The sequence below is a fragment of the Pichia membranifaciens genome (genome assembly GCF_001661235.1).
Source record: "Pichia membranifaciens NRRL Y-2026 unplaced genomic scaffold PICMEscaffold_2, whole genome shotgun sequence".
NCBI classification, from domain to species: Eukaryota; Fungi; Ascomycota; class Pichiomycetes; order Pichiales; family Pichiaceae; genus Pichia; species Pichia membranifaciens.
The window spans coordinates 41,552-61,537 of NW_017566983.1; the positions used below are offsets into that span (position 1 = coordinate 41,552).

Here is a 19,986-nt window from a genome sequence, read left to right on the forward strand (position 1 = left end):
CGGCTTATATGATTATAAAGTTAACTGCTCGATGATTAGCAATCCATTGCCCCATATACTTGCAACGGCGTTTTCTAACATAGAAAGCTTCAGAGGACATAGTTCCTTTGGATTAACATTACGCAACTCCTTCGTTCGACCAATCGACGACTGTTTATTATTAGATTTGACAACTGTACTTTCTCCAATTTTATCAATTTTTGAGCACAAGTCCAGCCAGTACTTATTTTCAGTTGTAACGGATTTGTTCAGTTGTAATAGTTTCAATGTGGAAACCTGTACCCTTTTCTCTGTATTTGTTAACAAATTCAAGTAATTTGACAGCCTGAGTGATCCATTAGTATGACCTGTTAATAAGATGAGACCATCACTGATTTTCCCATCGTCATAATATATTTGATTAGCTAGGCAATTGATGTCGTCGTCGTTGGCGATCTTGAATTTCGTTACATTGTTCGGGTTGTCGATAGATATCTTTTTGATTGTAATTGGCCATTCAATGTTCAAAAATGAGTTAAGATTGTTCAAATGAATTGAATTCTTGTCGAACTGTAGCTCTTTGTTGTTAGTAGGTATATCATAAGTTTTAAGGACATTAATCAGACATGACTTTTTATTTGGAACTGGCAATCGTATCAAATAATTACTGAAGTCTGCAGCTTCAACGAAGCTGGTCAAAAAATCATCACCAGGTTGCGTAGGAAAAGCAGTTTTGATGTGTGTGATAGCTGGCAATTTTACAGATATTAAGTAGTCCAATTTTTGAGAATCGATAGAAAATTGACCGATGTATCCATGATTTGTACCAAAAACAAAAGTTTTTGTAGATGTGAAAGCTGATGTAGTGATGAGCAATTGATTGTTCGGTATAGTGAAAGTCAAATGTCTAGATTCCAGGGTATAGATAGCAGGCTTATTCTTCTTTACTCCGGGATTAAAGAAAAACTCGGGACTAATTTTCCAAACGTCAACAGAACCACTAGACAATGTCAATTTAAGCAATGTGCTTGCAGCTGCAGATACAAAAGAAAATTCAATTTCCTTAGCTACAGAATCAAGCATGATCTGCTTATTTATTTGGAATTCTCCGGTTTCACTAGAGACTTCTAGTATTGTGAGTAGAGATTTGTTATCAGTGAACTCACTTATAGCTGAGTTCTTATCAACTATAATAACGAATAAGTAACGCCAGCTTCCATTTTTTAGTGGACACCACGCCATAGTCAGTGGGAGTCCGCCAGTATTGAAGACAAATCCATTTCTGAAGTTCCGTTCATTTAGAGGGTAATGCAAGGCCTGACAGGGCTCTAATACCTCTGATTGGTTATTATTGAACTGAAATTCTAAATTATTGTCAAGCTTAAAATTGCTCTCGTATGTTTTGGAGTCAGATAATTGTAATTTGGGCTCCTTTATCTCCTCGTAGAAATCTGTAGAAAATAATTCATGCAAGTTGTTTTTAACAGCATTGTGCAATGAAAGGTCGTCTATGTGTGCAGGCAAAAATCCCGCCTCAAGGTCTTCTGTTTGAACTTTGTAATAGTTTTTCAAGACTGCTTGACCCAGACCGTTGCCTTGAATGAACTTGAGTGCGTTGGTATTGTTTTGTACTTTGTTATTATTCTCGTATTCGCTATCAATGTCTTGCGTAGTTATTATTTCCTCCTCCTGATTCTTTTTGGAATTGGGCTTTCTCCCCCTTTTGGGTTTTGTTACCCTTGCTGACATTATGCTGGTACTATATTCTGATAGTGAATAATGAGTAACACGACGCAAAACAAGTAGCTAAAGGTGGTAAGAACATTTGAGTGAAGTTGAAGAAAGGTTTCATTTATTGATCTTGGTGCGGTCCCTTTCAGTAAACGCGCTTAACGTTGTTTAGATTTAGTTTTGTAATTCGATGTTTTTCGTTACGCTATCTGGCTGACTATAAAGAAATTAAGTTATTGTGTGATAGAGAAACGATGCTTACCGTCCGTTTAAGACTGTTTCAAAGCAGCGTCAAGATCAGCGATGAGATCTTCTGTGTTTTCAATACCAACACTGACTCTAAGTAAGTTTTGACTGGCCGAGGCGTCAGTAACCGCTCTCCATTCAATCAAGGATTCGACACCACCAAGAGAAGTGGCGTGTTGAAAGTACTTTAATTTGGATGGCAAGCTCTTGGCTTTCAAAGGAGTAGAAAGCTCGATGCTGAAAACTGGAGCATCACCGCCTTTCATTTGCTTAGCCACGAAAGCGTCCTTTTGTAGTGATGAATGATGTATTTTAGTCAAGGAAGGGTAGGAATCCTTATGCTCGTTCAAATACTTGACAATCTTGGTAGCAGAGGTGCTCTGCTGGTTGATTCTCAATTCATAAGTTCTTAAACTTCTCAACATGAGGTAGGCTTCTAAGTTGGCGATGTTAGTGCCTAAGAAAGGTCTGACACTAGCAAGTTGAAGCTTTAAGTTAGGATCCTTTGTAGTCAACGTACCAGCTAACAAGTCAGAATGGCCACCGAAGTATTTAGTTGCGGAGTGCATGACCATGTCGACGTCAAAATCGAAAGGATCAGATAGTGGAGGTGGGGCAAATGTGGCATCGACTAAAGTGAAAGCCCCAATTTCCTTTGCCTTTGTGACGTAGTATTGAATATCGTGCACAATAGAGAAGGGATTTTCAGGTGTTTCAATGTGTATCAAGTCACCCTTGGATAGCTGATCCAATTGGTCCAAGCCAACAATCTTCAAACCGTAGTTTTTTTCCAACAAGTGCAAGATGTTGTGGCAACCATGGTAACCGTCACCAATGGCAACGGTCTTTGGGTTGAAGTGCATGATGGCGGCAAAGAAGGCACTCAATCCGGAGTTGTATATCACACACTCGCCACCGGTGATCTTTCCCAACACTTTTTCTACACGGGTAGAGTTTGGATGGCCAATTCTAGAATAAATGGGTCTTGAAGTGGAGGGGTCGTACTCTGCATCACGGTACTCGACAGCAGGTTTTATGTCCTCAGGATCATCTGGGTAACGGAATGTGGTGGTGACATTGATTGGCGGAACGACATCAATGACTCTGTTCAATTCCTGGTCCGCGTGTATGGAGTTGGTGCTGATACCTGGCATAATTGCTAGTTATGTTGCTGTTTGTGTTGTTGTATGTGGTACAATCTGGCTTAGGCTGCAAAGACACTCTTCGAAGAGAACCAGCAAAGAAGAAGTTGTGTGCGGCGGTCTAAAATGTGCCAAGATACTCAACGGGGAAGGGCAGCTGCCACTTTTATAGTTGGAACCGTTGAAGAAGAGGATTTGCCCCAGGTCGAACAGACTGGAGTCGATAACTGTGGCGCCTACGGCCCCGTTTCTCCTATTGTTCGGTTCTGGGTGTGCTCCCATTGTTGGAGACGGGGCTGCCACCGGCTCCTGGCAGCTGCCAATGCAAATGTTGCAGTGCCGTATTGGGGCAATTAAGCGAAAAGGGTGGTACGGATGACGAGGGCGAGGATTGAGGGAACACCGCGAGACAGAGACTAGGAAAGCCGTAGTACGGTGCCCGAGCAAGCTACGGCAAGACATGCTGCGGACGGCAAGACAGCCGAAAGAAGATACTTCCGTGGCCACAGAAATAGTGTGCAATGGCTCGAAATGCAGCAGCTGCTGGTGGGAAAAATGGCGATTCGGTTGTATCATATACCGGGAAGTAAGTATCAGGAAGGTGGATAAAGGTTCTGATTTTTTGTTTGGGTTTGATTTTTTATTTTTTTATTTATTTTTTTTTACTTTTATTTTTATTTTATCTTACTTCATTTTATTTTTTTTTTTACTGTTTAAATTTTTCAGAAATTATTCAACACTTTTTCATGTCTTGTAGATAGATGGCATATCAGGCAGAGATACGCAGACATACACACACACAAGCGTAGCCCAATCTCGGACAAAACAATGGCGAGACCGCAGTACAGAAATAAGAAGGAGAGTAGCCGGAAAAAGACAGTTTCGCCAAAAGCCACAGGCGGAAAGCCTAGTTTTGAATTTGGTGACGCTGTTTTGGATGCAAGCAGGTTTTTGAGTAACGGCAGCAGCAATAACAGCAGTCGGGGCCGTGGAGGTAAGGAAGATGATGAGGAAAATTCAGGATTTCAGTTTGAGGATGAAGAGTTGGACTCCGATGACGCTCTTGGAAGTGAGGACGATCTCGACGACTACATGTCCAAAAGCAGCAAACGTAATACAGAGGATGATGAGAAATTAGATGAGTATGGAGAAAACGAAGACGGGTGGGATAGTGTGGACGAAGGAGAGCTACTCACCCTTTCTGAAATTTGGGACAGAGATGACAAAGAATTGAATTCAGCCAAAAAGTCATCCACCAAGGCAAAAGATCATGATTTAGTTTTCAATGATGAGGAGGACGAGGAGGATGAGGGAGAGGAAGAAAATTCCGAATCCGAATCAGATGATGATGATGATGATGATGATGATGATGACAATGATGACGATGATCCATTTGATGAAATGAACATTTCAGAAGACGACCAAAATGATATCCAGCTCGACTCCGTCATGAAGAATTTGAAAAAAAACCTACCAAAAGATTCTAATGATAAATTAAGAAAGCAATTGATCAACGACAATTCTGCGGAGAATGAGTACTCTCTCCCTAATCAAGGTGACGCACTTACCTTTGATGATATGCTTGAAGATATAGAAAATTTGGATGGAGAAGAAAATGGAGGCTTTAATAATGATCTGATTCATGATATCGCCAAACATTCAAAGCAGCTAAAAGAGTTGAAAGAGGCAGCACTAGATGAAGAAGAACAATATGAGTTAAACACAAATGAAAATTCTGCCTTTGCAATCCCATTGCCTATAAATATCCAAAAACGTCATGATCGTAGAGCAGCATATGAAATTCAAAAAGAACAAGTCAATCGATGGAGAGAAGTCATTGCCCATAACAGAGAAAAAAAGGTTCTGAAATTCATACCTGAGAAAATTAAGTTGGATAAAACTGCAGCTTTCAAAGCAGACTCAAACATTGCAGTCAACGACTTTGAAGCAAAATTGGATAGCATCATCGACCAAAGTAATACTGAATCCAAGAAAACAGAAGATCTATTCGAAAATATAGAAACCGCCAAATTGTCAAAAGCAGAGATGTTGAAGCGGACCAACGAGCTAAGATTAATGAGAGAGCTAATGTATCGGGGTATGAAAGATTCCAAGCGTTTGAAGAAAATCAAGTCAAAGGCCTATAGAAAACAGATGAGAAAGGAGAAGCTCAAAGAAAACTTATTGATTTCTCAAGCAAACCGTCAAGAAGGCATAGAAGATGATGACGAGGAGGATGTCGAAAATGACGCTGTTTATAAACGTGCTAGGGAGAGAATGACTTTGAAGCACAAGAATACCTCGCAATGGGCAAGACAGATGATTAAATCGGGAATGTCAAAAGATAAGTCTACCCGGGATGAAATGGAAGAAATGTTGAAACAAAGCGAGCACTTGAGGTTGAAACAGCTTGGTAAAAAAAATGCCGATGACAGCAGTGAAGATGAGAGAAATTTAAGTGATTTGGAAAAGGATGTGGATAATATGGATGAAGTAGATGATGAAAAGCTGTCTAAAATAGGTAAGGGTGTGTTGGCCATGGACTTCATGAAGAATGCAGAGGAAAGAGATAGACTAGTCAAATTAAAGGAGATTGACTTTTTGAAGAAGATGAACTCTGATAATTCTCAAAATTACGGATTTCAGGATGATCAATCTGCTAGTGGTGTTAACATTACAATGAATTCAGGAAGAAGGGTTTACACTCCTTCGGCCAGAGTAGCTGCCGAAGAAGCTTTAAAGGCAGATCAAAAACTAATGGAAGAATTGGACGAAGATGATAGTAGGTCTTTACAAAATAGATTGTCTGTGAAGGAAAGGAATGGTGTCAAAATTGTTGAAAACAGTGAGAAACGTACGTATTCTGGTGATGATAACGTTGCTAGTGGTGAAAGTGCTAACAATGATGAAGAAAATCCTTGGTTAGTGGACCATAGTGAAAATGATGATGATAGTGAGGACGATAATAAGTCTAAATCATCTACCAAATTGAAGATAATAGATTCTTCTTCTTCTAAGTTGGTTAAAGCTGGTGCTAGAATTGCCAAAAAGCTTTCTAAAAGAAAAGATTTGCTTAAAAAAGAGAGGGATGATGATGATGACACTGGACATGACTTTGTTGGAATAGAAAACAAAGAAACATTGCAGATTGTCGATCCGAAAAAATTGGCCGATAACAATAAGGCGGCAAAATCAGATGATGAATTTGAAGATGACGTAGATGAGGATGACGATGACAATGTTCGTATCTTCAAACAAGCAGATTTAATCAAGCAAGCATTTGCTGGAGATGACGTTTTAGTAGAAGAATTCGAACAGGAAAAGCGTGAAGTTGAGGAGGAAGAAGGCGATAAAGAAGTGAACTTGGTTGTTCCGGGTTGGGGATCGTGGGCCGGCACTGAAGCTGGAGCTGATGATGGATGGGGGGTTCCTAGAAACAACAAAAAAAGAAAGATCGTCAAGACCATTCAAGGTGTTGTGTCGAAGGATAAAAGATTGGACAAGGGCAAGGCGAACGTGATCATTAATGAGAAAGTAAATAAGAAAAACACCAAGTACCAAACTGATAAAATTCCATATCCTTATAAGACGTGGGAAGAGTATGAGCGTTCTCTTAGGGTTCCTCTTGGTAAAGAATGGACTACTACCCAAACACATCATAAAATGATTACGCCAAAGGTTATTACTAAATTTGGATCCGTTATTGATCCTTTGAAGGCTCCATTTTCTGAATAAATGACATGTCATACTTTTTAGATGAAGTTGAGAAACTTTTAAATAATGTACAATGTAACTAAATGCTACGGACTTAACAACATTTTTCTTTTGATCTTTCCCTTCTTTCCTCCTTTTTAAGCAGAATCAGGAATATTACTCATTAGTTGATCGAAAAACTTAAAATGAATCAAATAAGCTTGAGACATAAACCTTCAATGGCCTCAATCGACCAGATCTTTCTCAATTTGTTATCATTGAAGTCAATTGAATCTGACTGTAGGCAAGTTTTGCTTCGAAATAAGACAAGTTTCACCGACCAACTGTCGGACCAAATGTTTATCGAGTCCTATTTCAGGAAAAACATTAATCGTAAATATTATAAAACAATTTTGCAGCAAATTGTACAGAAGTTTAAAGCTTGGGCCCAAAGTATATTAGGAAAGAGGGAGGGAGGAAAATTCGAATTCGACCAAGGTTTCGCCGAGTGTGATATCTTCGAGCAGGAATTTAGTGAGCTTGACGGAGAAGAATTTGACCTTGACAATGTTTTACTGTGAAATAAACGATGCGCGTTACCGCTAATTATGTCGCAAACATGTTCTAGGATGGTTTTTATTTGTTATCTTTTTTTTGTTTAATCTGATTTATGTAAAGGTGTACATACAAGAACATCTAGCAGAAATAAAGAATGGTAGTTGTCCCTGTGACGTATGAGGATGTCCAAGAATTCATTGTTGAGCAGGAGCGTATTATAACAAAAGCGATCAAAAATGATCTTGCGTTACAGAACTTGCTAAGAAAGAATGGGATAGACGTCAGTGAAGAGGAGCTGAATAAGATAGTAAAAAAGGTGAATCGACAAATGAAGCGAAAGTATAGTATGGGGTGGTTTACGAGGCAGTCTCGCTTTCAAGTATCGCAGCAGATCATCCAAGTGGAGCGAGAAAGTAACAAGGCAAAGATGGATAAACTAGGCGATGTCGGCAATGTACTTAAATTATTTGGTGACGAAGGGGGTAAAGAAACTGGAGTGGGAGGTGAGGGCGGAGAGGAGAACAGTGTTCTAGACGAGGAGATTGGTAAGCTGATAAAGGAGCTTCCTGATTCGAATCTCTTGGGAACCAAAGACGCCGAATTAATTGGACAGTACGACGACATACGAGATCGGTTGTCCAACGTCATCCGGAGGCGGACAAAGCTAGAGAAAAGCATTAGCCGCATCAGACAAGTCAACGAAAGGGTGTATCAGATATTGAAAAGCAAAGGAGCTCATGCTGCGCAGGATAGCGATGAAGACGAGATCCGAAAGGAGATAGCCCGAATGCGGCACCTCCTAGCGTTGTCCTAGGCATGAATCGCAGGCAGGACGCTGAGAACCGTCTGCCTTGGGACTGTATGATATGATTTTTGTTTGTTTATAAGGTTATCTTATATAATTCAAAGTAAAGGTAAGTAAAATTCTAGGTTTAGCTATACACACCGACTCTAATCGAACAAACCGAAACCCATATCGTCATCGGATTCCTCCTTAGCTTCTTCTTCTTCTTCAGCAGCAGCTTCGGTAGCAGCACCGCCAGCAGCAGCACCTGAAGAAGCAGCAGCAGCACCACCGGTGGAGATGGAAGCTAACTTGGTGGCACCTTCAGCAATCAAGTCGTTGACGGACTTGCCTTCCAAAGAGGAAAGCAACAGGTCAATGTTGCTTTGGTCGACCTCGGAACCGACAGACTCCAAAAGAGTCTTGATGTCAGCAGCGGAAGGAGATGCGTTACCGCCTTGTTGTAACAAAAGATATGCAGCTAAGTACTTCATTTTTCCTGTGTTTTCGTGTCTAGTAAAAACTTATGCTGTAGAATAATCACGTTTAAGCCGTTGAAATGAGCAGACTATCCTTTGACGAGAGAGAGAGTGCAAAGAGGTCGGGAACTACAGGGACGCTGAAGGCACACAGAAGAAATGCAAGCCCAGAACGAAATCTACAAGGGTGAAAAAAAAATGCAGTGGACGACTGGCAGTGGACGACTGGCAGCGCTGCTAGAGGAGAAAAAAAATCGCCGATACCATCCCAGAGGTGAAAAAAATGCCACTTGCCTTTGCGCTCTGTGGTAGAGCAGGCCGTGGCAGGCATGCGAGGAAGGGTAAGCCGGAACGGGCGAGAATGCGGGAATGCTGGAAAGAGGCTGTGCGGAAAAACCAATAGCGTCAAAACCGGGCTGTGTGTCGCAGCGCTAGGAGGCAAAAAGAGGGTAGTTCAGCTGGAGCAAAACCCTCGGTGCACGCACGTGACGGGATTTTCCGCTTTGATGCTGAGTCACTTTTCTTTTTCGTGTTCCGACAACGGCTTCGCGGGATCCAACGGCCGGCTGTGCGCGCGAAACCACGCTAGAAGCCTTCCCGAGGAAGCTAGCTGCCGGAGCCAATTGCTCTGCGTGCAGCAGAAAAAGACGCTGCAGCGGACAAGGTGCAGTTGATACCGAGGGCTTTATTTTGGTTTGTTTTGATACAGGCCGGTCCACACGAGATGGCTCGGGCTGGAGCTGGGGTCGATGGGGGTGCAGTAGTGAAGTCTCCAGGAAGCCGATAAAACGGCATGCCCTCCCGGGTGACTCCTCCATCGCCCCTGGACCTTAGGGGCCCGTTGGGTGCTCCGGTCGTGGCTCTTTCCTCCTGTCTCTTTTGTTGTAGCCTCCAAGCATCCATATACAGACTACTGAAGGCAGATCTTACTCGGTTCTCTGGTCCGTTTGCCAACTCCCCCTCTTTCTTGTCCGCCTGCGTCTGCCGGTTTTTCTTTTTGCACCCCTCCCATCTCCGCCACGTGCCCTTTCCTGACACTCAATTCCTAGCTTATCACGCTGCACCACCACCAGCATGCCTAACGACAAATCTGTTTTCAGCAACTCTCTCCATGAAATTTTGCTAGGTTCGGTCTCGGGTGCGTGTGGTAAGGTCGTGGAGTTTCCCTTCGATACCATCAAAGTGAGACTGCAATACTCGCAGTCTTTGCCTCAGCCACTGTTCACCTCCACTTTCGATGCTATCCGGAAAACCTACCACAACGAGGGTATAGCCAGGGGCTTCTACAAGGGTCTTCGTGTCCCCATGATGGGGGCTTCCATGGAGGTCTCCTGCCTATTTTTCAGCTACAGATTGGCGCAGGACCTCGTCAAGCTCTCCAAGGGGAAAGCCTTGACAGACGAGCTCAAAGTGAGTGAGAAATTGATCTGCGGTGCATTTAGTGGTATCTGCACTTCGTTTATCTTGACTCCAATTGAACTTGTCAAGTGCAAGTTCCAGGTTGAAAATTTGAAAAATCTCAGCAATCCGAATTTCGTGTCAAAGACCATCCCTCAAATCACAAGGGAGTTATACAAATCCCAAGGCATCAGAGGCCTTTGGAGAGGCCACCTGGCCACCATGATCCGTGAATGCGGTGGCTCCATGACCTGGTTTGGTAACTACGAGTTTGTCATCCATTATTTCGCAAACGGTGAGAAGAACTACAAACCAAAGGTCCATGAACTGATGGTGGCTGGGGCCTGCGCAGGTATCGGTTACCATTGCACCTTGTTCCCGGCAGATACTGTCAAATCTATCTTGCAGACAAACGATGGCGGAAACCTCACCTTCATGAAAGTCGTCAAGCATATCTATAGAACAAAGGGAATTTTTGGTTTCTACTCTGGTATCGGTGTTACTCTGTTCAAATCTATACCCACCTCCAGTATCATGTTCATATCTTACGAAAAGCTAAAAGAATGGCTAGAGTTCTAGATTTTTTGCTTCATATTCATATCATATTCCTCCGCATAAACATATTCCACATTCAGTTCGTACATTCCTCTTTTATATGTTAGTTGGTTAATCTATTCATTTTATTTATCTTCTTTCTCTTCTTCATCATCTTCTTCTCTTTCTTCTCCTCTTTCTTCTTCTTTCCTCCGTAGATTGTCACGATAAATAGCTTTACTAAATTAATATTACTGCTTAAACTGCTCTAGGTAAAAATACACAAATCAGCTTCTTAAAACCTTCGACTCTTTAGATAAGACACTTAGCTTTTGGATTGCGCTTCCCACCAAAGTCATCATTTCTTCCTTGAAATAAAAGATCAAGCCGGCACTGGCTACACTTTGCAAAAGCTTTGCATTGAGACCTCCATACAGCGCACTAATACCCTCATTTTGAACCACTCCATACAATACCTTAAAACTGTTCTCATTGCTGGTGCTCAAATGCATCCTGGAACGAATCGTATAATATGGATATGTCGCTAAGATTGCCACTAATTTTCCAAAGGAACCTAAAACCAATGCTTCAACCGAACTAATATTAGTATAACCGGCACGACCGTTTTGGCGTAATTTTGTCAACAAGTTCTTCAGCTGTTCGTAAACCGTAAATTGAATCATTGGTGAGGAAACCAATATCAAAGCTGGCCCAAGGCCAGAAAATAGCCCGTTAAAACCTTCCTTCTCGAAAATTTCATACATAACCCTGAACGTGTTTTGTTGTGAAACATCAACCTTCTTGGCTTCTCCTCCTTCGTTTCCGTCAACTTGAACATCCATTTTTTGTTTCACAGTCATTCTAGTGTTAGCAACCCAAAGTGGATTGGTGAGGACTCTAGATACTATACCTGCGGCTAAACCGGTGAGCAAACTCTCCTTCACGTTCAGACCAGCTGACTGAGGGGCCTTGTTCAGTTTCTTGAAATAATTTCCAGCCAAATTATAGACATAATAGTAAATGAAATTGACGGCAACGATACCAAGTAATGCTGATTCCAAACCAGAATAATATTTCTTTGAGTTTTGAATCATAAACTTCAACCGATGTAACAATTTTCTTAGAAGTTGTAACAATTTTGCCCTGGCAATTGACAATGTACTCTGGGCTATCTCATCTGTACCTTTCGGAATCTCAGAATGAACTGTGCGAAGTGGAAGCTTGCTGACAGACGATTTGGTTGATGTTGCATCATCCTCATCATCGTTGGTATCAATTTTGGCAGTCTCTTCCTCCTCTGTGGTTTCTTCTTCTTGATTTCTGGTCTTAGCTTGTGCATTAGTACTCAGTGTCACCAATGGATAGGTGACAGCCATAGAAACCAAGCCTGAGAGGCCGCCTGAAATTGCATGAGAAATACTTCTATCTGACATACTGTAATTGCTTTTGGGAGGTTATAATGAATTCTCCGGAAGTTCGTACAATTGAAATAACAAACAAATGAATGGAATAGACCCTGTTCCCTCGTATAGTAATTATTAGGGTAAAATGATTCTGAAGATAATCAATCAAAAGATTGAAAGATCAACATACAAGAGGTGGTACTTCAACTCGAAATAGCTAAATAATGCGCCTGGCTGGAACGATAAGGAGGACCGACTTGCCCAATCCGGGAGACGGGCTCACCTGACACTTCCGTGCACCAAAAGAGAAAAATCAAAATCGAAACATGATTTTCAAATGACCCTGGGGAAGGGCCCTAGTAAATCAGCTCTTTTAGGCACAGTCGAAACTGACATAGAGCTCGTCTTGTGCAACTACTCCAAGTAATTAACTCTACCATGTCAGCAAAAGCTGCATTTCCTTCCATCAAGCACTTTTGGAAACAAGGTCTTTTCTTAACGGTGGTGGCAGTCACCTCTGCTTATTTCGTTAAATCCAATGTTACCATTCGTCGTAGAAAACAATACATCAAAGAGGCTTCATCTTATGATTCATTGATGCAAGAAAGGGTTAGAGAAAGATCTGGAGATTCCATATCTACTGTCAAACCTGGATTCCCCTTAGATGATGGTATAGAAAGATATCAACGTAAGAGTGAATATGAAGGTGCTGGGTTGAGTTACAGATCAAGAAGAACCGGTGATAAGTTCACTATATCACACTTTTTCACGGACTATAGCAACGACAGCAACAGCAAAAAGGATAACTGAACTCCTCTACTTTTATTATAATTCAATGTCTCAGTAATACATTTTTTCACTTTCTATTCTATTTCATTCTATAGTCCTCAAACGGCTCGCTTGTTAGGTTTTTGGGACTTTGTTCCCCCTTTTTGCTTCTCACATACATACATAGTTATATACTATAACTGTAAATACAGTAAACTTACGTTTGTTTCTAATAGTGACAAAGCAGTAAATTGATCTTGGTATATAAAAGTAAATATAAAACAACACAAAATTTTTCGGCTAAAAAGCAGTTAATAGAGAACAAAAATTCGAATTACAGAAAAGCACAATTCTCCTATTTATCGTTAGTAGCGAAATAGTCAGCCATTTCTTGATCTAACTCCTCCAAAGTCTTCTTCTTCTTGACTGGCTTCTTTGGAGTTTCTTTTCTTTTATTGGCAATTTTGGTAGGTCTGTTGACTGGTCTGCCTGGTCTGCCCTTTAGTGCTTCAACTCTTGCTTTTCTTGGAGGTTGAATTCTGTTTTGCAAAGTGGCCGGTCTGGCATTTGGTTGAATTCTTGCAGCAAGTGGAACTTTTGTAGTATCAACAACGAGCTCAAGCTTCAACTTTGAACGGCCAGAGTCAATAGCTGCATTGTTATAACGTGAGACCGCAGCCTGTGCAGCTTTAGCATTCTTGAAAATAACGGTAGCAACACCAGTTGATCTACCTTTTTCATTGTATGCAAGAGTAAGATTTTGAACCGAACCTATAGTCGATTGGAAAAATTCCTAAAATAAAAAACAAATAAGTTGAACCAATCAAAATGTTATATTTTGATCGAATTTCCTTTAAAGTTAGTAACTCAGCATTTGAAAACGGAAAAAAACTCCAATGTTCATGCAACATTTTCGGAACATCAAATTGCCAAAAGTAATGAGTCGGATTTCATCGTCAAAGCTGAAATCGTTGTGCAATAGTAGGGGTACAAGGATACGGACTTCATTTTTTTTTTTGCAATAACCTTACTTCGGCCAGTTCATATTATCCGTCTTCCTGCTGCTTTACGCAAGCAAAAGTCATCAGAGCTTGAAATTCCACAATTTCAATCTCAACTTCATAAAAGAAGAAAGTTTAGTCAATCAACAACAACATCCCCCAACTGTTGAGTCCAGCTCAAACAGGAAAATGTACCTTTCGGAGACGAATGATATGAACATCGTAGTAGCCATGAAGAATAGTGAGAGCAAAGTATGAGAGAACAATACTCACACCAGCTTTGCAACTGCACAAAGAAAAACCATGATGCTCTGCACGATTTGCAATGCAACAAGATTTCTTTGAGGGAAAAAATTTGAAAAAGCAGCCCTATTAACTCAAGCCCCGTAAGCCATGCACGACCCCTAACCAAGCCCCAAATAAATGCGACACCTTCGGAAGCCTTCTTTACTGGGCGTGTTTGCACAAAGGCAAACTAATGCAGTTTTATTTTGACACCTGACAAGCACAACGGGTCTGACAAAATTGTGAGGTGGATGAGCATAACAGATATCATGATATGGACCTGGAATACGACAGTGCCAAAGAAATAACCAGAATCCTCTCATGTTGTTAAAACTTACATGGCAAAGTTTCGCCCACCGGTTGTCACTGCTGCTTTCCATTTGACATTGTGTCAAGAAAATCATTAGCTATGAACATTCTGAGTTTTGAAAAGTAGAAAAGATTGAAAGGGAGAAGGAAGAACATGTGTTCATCGTAGAAAAGATAGAAGGAGGAAAGAAAAAAGAAGTTAACGTACTCTGATAACATCATTTTTGATATCTTTTGGCAAGCCTGAAACGACGACTTTAGTGGCCACGTCTAACGAGGCAGATTGGAATAATCTTGGCTGAGGAGCTGCTGGAGGTGCAACTGGTCTTCTTGCAACAGGAGCAGTTGGTCTTGCAACGGTTTTTCTCAACCCAGTCCGTGGTCTGGCGACCACAGTTTTCGAGAGCACCTGCGGTCTCTTGGCACCTTTGACATTACGTCTGACAGGCTTTCTACCTGGTTTGGCAGAGTGAGCAATGATGGCGTCCAAAGACTGTTCCAGAGAAGACATGGTGAGGGATGTTGTTGTTGATAGATTTGTTTGTGGTGGTGTTGTCTAACAGACGATCGAGGGGATCCAGTTAAGGTTAGTTGGAATAGAAACTTGCCTAACCGGAGGGCGACAGATGTTCGCCTTTCTTTTGCCTTTGCCTGCGGGTGTCTGTTCTGTGCTGGCAAATTGGCTGAGCACCCTCCTCGACTCACGGGCGTTCCTTCGTTCGCACGCTCGCCACCAGCCCCCTCCTCCCCTCGTCTCGGCCGGGTAACTCCACGACACTGCCACGCGTCGCACAACGACAAGCACACCGTTGTTTTCCACGACCGCGGATCTTCCTTCTTACTTCTTCCCTATTCGGCAATCAGCGCAAGTGGCTCAACACGATTTCCGGCCCCGCGACCGCGACCTGCACGCGTCGCCTCTGCAGCACGCAGGATGGAAGAATGAGATAGCACCGAAAGGCTGGCCCAGAGAGGCTGGCAAATGAGAGCCGCCGCAGCTGCGTCTCTCCACGAGTGTATGGATAACTTGCCGTTGAGTCACGCCATCTCAATGGCTGTTGACCACCGGTGACTGCAAATCGTGAAGATCCTTCTTGCTCGGTTTGGCAGCTGCTGCACGTGAGCACAGACCACCGACCACAGACAGGCAACACTTTCTGTCCAGATAAGTGCTAATGCCACCGCTGCTTCTCCCGCTGTAGACTACTGCATGCCCAGGACGTGTCACGTAGTATCTGTGCAGGGGGCAGCCGTGCTGCTGAAAGGGCGAGCTTGACGGGCGTACTCGACAGGTTGGCGGCGAAAAGCATGCCCATCGCACAGCGTACAGCGTAGAAAGGCGGCGATGCAGAGAGGATTAAGGGGCTGCCGAAGCCCTCATGCGTCGTCGGCCTTTATGAACACGGAGAGACACGTTTGATCGGAGACAGTTGCCTTGAGGCGTCCAGGCGTGCCAGGTGGCCATAAGCCGTCCTGCAGCCATAACTGCGCACGCTGAACCGGCGCTCTCTACATGTATAAATTGGCCATCAAAACCGTTTTAACCTCTGGAGCATATCCAGCCAAGCGTGCAAAAAATATAATATATATCCCGATCGAGCCTTTTTCTTCTTTCGACTACGGCCCTTCTCCCCCTTCCACTGTTCACCTCCCCCCACTTCGAAAACTACTGAACCTTCCTGCACACACGTTTTACCCACCGGGCATATCCAGCAGAGACTTAATCCTGCTTCATTTTTCCCTTCCTTCTCTCCGCCAACGAGCATTCTCATTTCCTTCGTTGCGTTCCACGAAACTATCCGGCCTCAGCTGTACCTAGAGATCCAGGTGCATCCAACTCTGCTGTGCATTCACGAGTCTCCAGCGGACACGTCCCCGTCCTTCCATATATATAGTGCACAATACCCAACCGCCCCCACGTCTTCTCCTTTTGTTTCTCGACTACTCTGACCCCATCCGCCTTCTTCCTTTCTTCGGCACGCCCACTCCAAGTTTCCACCTCCATCTGTACGACACCCTGCATCCTGTTCTTTCCGCCACACACACGCACCCTACACGTCCAGCAATTTGCAAATGCCGGAAATATCAACTTCATCCTCAGTCGTTGACTATGTCTTCACTTCAACATTCGACTCTCACGCGGGGATAACAGTGACCCACACTTCCTCAAGGTCGGACAACTCAATCACCGCTCAATTGGGTTCTCTGTTGGACTCTATTGTCCCGCCAAATCTGCATAAGTTTGTCAATGAAGAACACTACACAATACTGCCTCTTTACATCAATGAGAAGAATGACACCCTGGAGTCTTCTATCGGTGTAAACGACAAAAATAGTTCTTGCTTAAGTCCTTGTTACTTGTACACTATCAGCTATCTAAAATACTCAAGTGAGCTTACCAGAAACGCCAAAGTTATGGCAATTTCAATCGTCACGAAATTGCCAATATTTGAAGTCTTTAAACCTTTGTTATTCTACTTACTTCATGAGCTGTACAGTCCTAACTTCGACCTCTCTATGATCGACCAGGTGTTCCATAATTTGAATAAATCTCACTTGGATTCTTTGTTGAATCATTTCTCCCATTTGAATCCAGCATCAAGATTTGTACTCACGAGAATTCAGCCGGACTTTTCAATGAATGAATCTCTTAAATTGCCATCAGAGTTTTCAGACCATTTCGCTGATGCAGGCAACCTCTTCAAAACTTCAATAAACTTGGGCGCTCCAAAGTTGAACTTTCCAATTCAGATTCCAAAATCCTCTATCATAGCCTCACCGTTGGCAATGTTTGGGATAGATTTGCAAAGAGATTCAAGTATCAAGAGACTGTTGAAGCGTTTGGACTCAACACATATCTCTTTATCAGAGTCTTCTCCTAAGGAAAATTGTCTTACTCCTTATATGAACATCAAGCCATTACATGTTCTGATTAACGCTTTGATTTCAAAAAAGAAAATCATCTTATATGCCCATAACACTTGCTACAATGTCTTGACCGATTTTGCTGAAACATTATACTTGATTTACAACTCGGGGTGCTATCAAAATGACGAGATTCCTTTCCATCCGATCATTGACCTATCAAGTATTGATTTGATTCAAGGCAATGATAATTATCTAATTGGCACTGCCAATCCGATGTTGTTGGAGAAGTTAGACTGGAACGTTTTCCTGAACTTCGATTCTGAGACTTTACATGTCCAAATCGATAATGATATTATTGATCACAAGTTCTTCAGTGGAAACGGTGATTCAGACTCAGAAAACGATGATCCTTTCAAGATTGATAAGAGAACGTCGCTAAACTCAAATTATACCAGCTATTCAATGACTACCTCTACTTCTTGCGTTTCAACTATGTCCTCTATTGATTCTTTCCATGCAGATAGCCGTTTGTCTTATTGGGATCCTTCATGTTTTCCTCGTTTAGTCCCAAATGACGAGAAAGCAGAGTCATTCTTACATCCAAATGTACCGGGTAACGCGGGACCAAACTACCCTGATACCAAATTTCCATATTCGACAAGTGTGTCCTCAATTCCCAGGATTGACAAAGCCTTAGACGCACAGATAACTCGCCTGCTTAAAAATCATCATGACGATGAGACGTTATTTGTTTTATTGACCAACTATCTGCGTAATTTGACCACAAGGGTTTTACCAGCATTCTATCATTTTAACACTTTTTTACAACTTAGGGACTATAGAGCTCATTTGCAAGCAAACAGCCACCTTGTGAAAAGAAGTTCATCACATAGTAATAGGGATTTTGATATTGATCTTGATTCTTCAATTCGTCGATTTATACAATCAAAACGTCTGATTCAACCATTTCCACTAAACTTCCCATTTGATTCTCTGCACGCGTTCCTGGATGATCCAAAGATTTCTTCTCATTATGCAAGGATTGTTCTCGCAAATGTTCCACTGCTAAGATTGTCTGTTCACTATAACGATATCATGTTCAGATCCGTCGAGACCATACCTGGATTTGTTTTTACATGGACTGGAGGCGAAGATAACGCTAATGATGACGAAATTGACATCCGTCTTGATACACATTATTTGGTTGGTATTCTGGATAGAATGATCGATGGTACCTCTAACGAAAGCTGGCAACTGAATAAATATCTTCTTCTCCAGATTTTCAAGGCTTTGAATGCCATTTTGAAAGCACACGGAACAGGTGTGAATGGTTTGAATGATGTACTGGTTGACTTATTTATTGAGAAGCGTGGTGATGAGTCCTTTGCAAAGGCTTGCGGAATCAAACTTACAGATCCCAAATCTACCGTTTTGTCGAATCCAAGATCTTCCGAGTCAAGTGTGTTTTCCAGTGGCAACTTACAGCACAAATCCGAAAATCAAGTCTTGGAGAAGTTGCGTCGTCTCGCTGTTTCTGCTACCAACATCGAATTTGTTAAGGAAGCAATTCGTGGGGGTAATGGAATGGAACTCGATGATACTATATCCCTAACTACCTCGAAACGTAAGTCAAAGGAAACTTCAACTGCCACTAAAATCATCAAAGATGGTAAGAAAAGCAAAAGTGACATTTTAACTGAACACTGTGAAGATGATGAATTGTTATCTCATGTTGGAACTTTGGGAACCCAGAGGTTCACCAAGCTCATATTGGTTGCTGCTCTTTATCTGTCAATTAGAGGTCCTGAAGATATAGTTGAAACGAAGAAAGGTATTCGTCGGAAAGATCTTTTGTTGACCGAATTCAAAAGATTTCTCAGTGGTGTTTTGAATGATCAATTTTTCAAGGAATTTGTCTTGGTTGAAATGGATGATTTTGTCAAATTGACTGTGAATGATTTTATTGATTATCATATGTAAAATCGGTCACTCTTCTTCCCAATGTGTATAACTAGTTTTTTACCTTTTCGCTTTTCAATTCTCTTGTCTGTGGGTTGTATTTTTCATTTCCCACCAGCTCTCTCCTTAATATTTATTTTGCTTTTTTTATTTCTTTCTTTTACTTCTCTAGAAACACTTACATTTTATATCCTTATTATACTTGCACATTTCATTTTTCAAGTCTTTGACAAAGCGGTGTAAACTATTCAATTATAACATTTTATAACGTTTTATATTAGCAGCTGAATATTCGTTCTGAGATGAATAAAACATGGCAAAAGATCTACAAAATTCTCGATGCCCAATATTCAACCAATTTTTGGACATTCCAATTCTGCCTCTAATTAATACAAAACTGCGCCTTTAAAAACCACAATACCTTTTGGTGGTAGCACAACCAGTCTGATTGTTAGTATCAGTACAGTCACTTAAACTTTCTAAAACAAAACATCAGTTCAGTCTATGAATATGACGACTAGCTCCAGACGATACCAGCTGTCATACTGTCTGGTCAAAGACTGTCTTTTCCGTACATTCATCAGAAACTCATGAAAGCAGAAGGATTTTGTTTATTTACATTACATCAATCAGTTACTGGTAACTGGTTAAAACATTGGCACACTCCGTAAAAAAGTACTGGAATACCTTTCTTCCCGCTCTGACGTTATTGCCGCCTCTGTTCAAGCACGGCTAGACCCTGCAGCAATGTTGAAAAGACATTGCGGCCTGCATGTTCAAACTGTCAAAAACTCGACTCTTTCACTTTCCAATTATAATCTCCGTTTTTACTTTCTCCTTGCAGCTTAT

At 41.8% G+C, this 19,986-nt stretch overlaps 12 protein-coding genes across 12 annotated transcripts; 6 read left to right on the forward strand and 6 right to left on the reverse strand.

The window, feature by feature from the left end:
• Position 1: 1 nt before the first annotated feature.
• On the reverse strand, positions 2-1,853 carry PICMEDRAFT_105365 (hypothetical protein). Its single transcript, XM_019159684.1, has one exon. The coding sequence runs from the start codon at positions 1,726-1,728 to the stop codon at positions 13-15; it is 1,716 nt and encodes a 571-aa protein (XP_019018136.1). The 5' UTR covers positions 1,729-1,853; the 3' UTR covers positions 2-12.
• On the reverse strand, positions 1,854-3,328 carry PICMEDRAFT_105364 (hypothetical protein). Its single transcript, XM_019159683.1, has one exon. It carries the CDS (start codon positions 3,108-3,110, stop codon positions 1,980-1,982), a length of 1,131 nt encoding a protein of 376 aa, XP_019018137.1. The 5' UTR covers positions 3,111-3,328; the 3' UTR covers positions 1,854-1,979.
• A 496-nt stretch (positions 3,329-3,824) lies between these two features.
• PICMEDRAFT_49487 (hypothetical protein) lies at positions 3,825-6,833 on the forward strand (the record flags this gene model as incomplete). Its single annotated transcript, XM_019163139.1, has 2 exons — positions 3,825-6,215; positions 6,282-6,833. The coding sequence occupies exons 1-2, from the start codon at positions 3,927-3,929 to the stop codon at positions 6,831-6,833; spliced, it is 2,841 nt and encodes a 946-aa protein (XP_019018138.1). The 5' UTR covers positions 3,825-3,926.
• Positions 6,834-6,997: 164 nt separating this feature from the next.
• On the forward strand, positions 6,998-7,372 carry PICMEDRAFT_71153 (hypothetical protein; the record flags this gene model as incomplete). Its single annotated transcript, XM_019163844.1, has 1 exon — positions 6,998-7,372. The coding sequence occupies one exon, from the start codon at positions 6,998-7,000 to the stop codon at positions 7,370-7,372; it is 375 nt and encodes a 124-aa protein (XP_019018139.1).
• A 131-nt stretch (positions 7,373-7,503) lies between these two features.
• PICMEDRAFT_71154 (hypothetical protein) lies at positions 7,504-8,163 on the forward strand (the record flags this gene model as incomplete). Its single annotated transcript, XM_019163845.1, has 1 exon — positions 7,504-8,163. One exon carries the CDS (start codon positions 7,504-7,506, stop codon positions 8,161-8,163), a length of 660 nt encoding a protein of 219 aa, XP_019018140.1.
• A 137-nt stretch (positions 8,164-8,300) lies between these two features.
• On the reverse strand, positions 8,301-8,627 carry PICMEDRAFT_71155 (hypothetical protein; the record flags this gene model as incomplete). The annotated part of the gene is made up of 1 exon (XM_019163846.1): positions 8,301-8,627. One exon carries the CDS (start codon positions 8,625-8,627, stop codon positions 8,301-8,303), a length of 327 nt encoding a protein of 108 aa, XP_019018141.1.
• A 1,059-nt stretch (positions 8,628-9,686) lies between these two features.
• PICMEDRAFT_71156 (hypothetical protein) lies at positions 9,687-10,589 on the forward strand (the record flags this gene model as incomplete). Its single annotated transcript, XM_019163847.1, has 1 exon — positions 9,687-10,589. One exon carries the CDS (start codon positions 9,687-9,689, stop codon positions 10,587-10,589), a length of 903 nt encoding a protein of 300 aa, XP_019018142.1.
• A 172-nt stretch (positions 10,590-10,761) lies between these two features.
• On the reverse strand, positions 10,762-12,081 carry PICMEDRAFT_15032 (hypothetical protein). Its single transcript, XM_019160637.1, has one exon. The coding sequence runs from the start codon at positions 11,975-11,977 to the stop codon at positions 10,832-10,834; it is 1,146 nt and encodes a 381-aa protein (XP_019018143.1). The 5' UTR covers positions 11,978-12,081; the 3' UTR covers positions 10,762-10,831.
• A 304-nt stretch (positions 12,082-12,385) lies between these two features.
• On the forward strand, positions 12,386-12,757 carry PICMEDRAFT_10070 (hypothetical protein; the record flags this gene model as incomplete). The annotated part of the gene is made up of 1 exon (XM_019159623.1): positions 12,386-12,757. The coding sequence occupies one exon, from the start codon at positions 12,386-12,388 to the stop codon at positions 12,755-12,757; it is 372 nt and encodes a 123-aa protein (XP_019018144.1).
• A 193-nt stretch (positions 12,758-12,950) lies between these two features.
• On the reverse strand, positions 12,951-14,919 carry PICMEDRAFT_15034 (hypothetical protein; the record flags this gene model as incomplete). The annotated part of the gene is made up of 2 exons (XM_019160638.1): positions 14,519-14,919; positions 12,951-13,508 (listed from the first exon to the last, which is right to left on the reverse strand). Coding segments are annotated over exons 1-2 (737 nt in total), but the record flags the coding sequence as incomplete, so codon positions are not given.
• A 981-nt stretch (positions 14,920-15,900) lies between these two features.
• On the reverse strand, positions 15,901-16,610 carry PICMEDRAFT_15035 (hypothetical protein). The gene has a single exon (XM_019160639.1). The coding sequence runs from the start codon at positions 16,331-16,333 to the stop codon at positions 16,106-16,108; it is 228 nt and encodes a 75-aa protein (XP_019018147.1). The 5' UTR covers positions 16,334-16,610; the 3' UTR covers positions 15,901-16,105.
• PICMEDRAFT_76170 (hypothetical protein) lies at positions 15,901-19,158 on the forward strand (the record flags this gene model as incomplete). Its single annotated transcript, XM_019164946.1, has 1 exon — positions 15,901-19,158. The coding sequence occupies exon 1, from the start codon at positions 16,384-16,386 to the stop codon at positions 19,156-19,158; it is 2,775 nt and encodes a 924-aa protein (XP_019018146.1). The 5' UTR covers positions 15,901-16,383.
• Between the last annotated feature and the right edge of the window lie 828 nt (positions 19,159-19,986).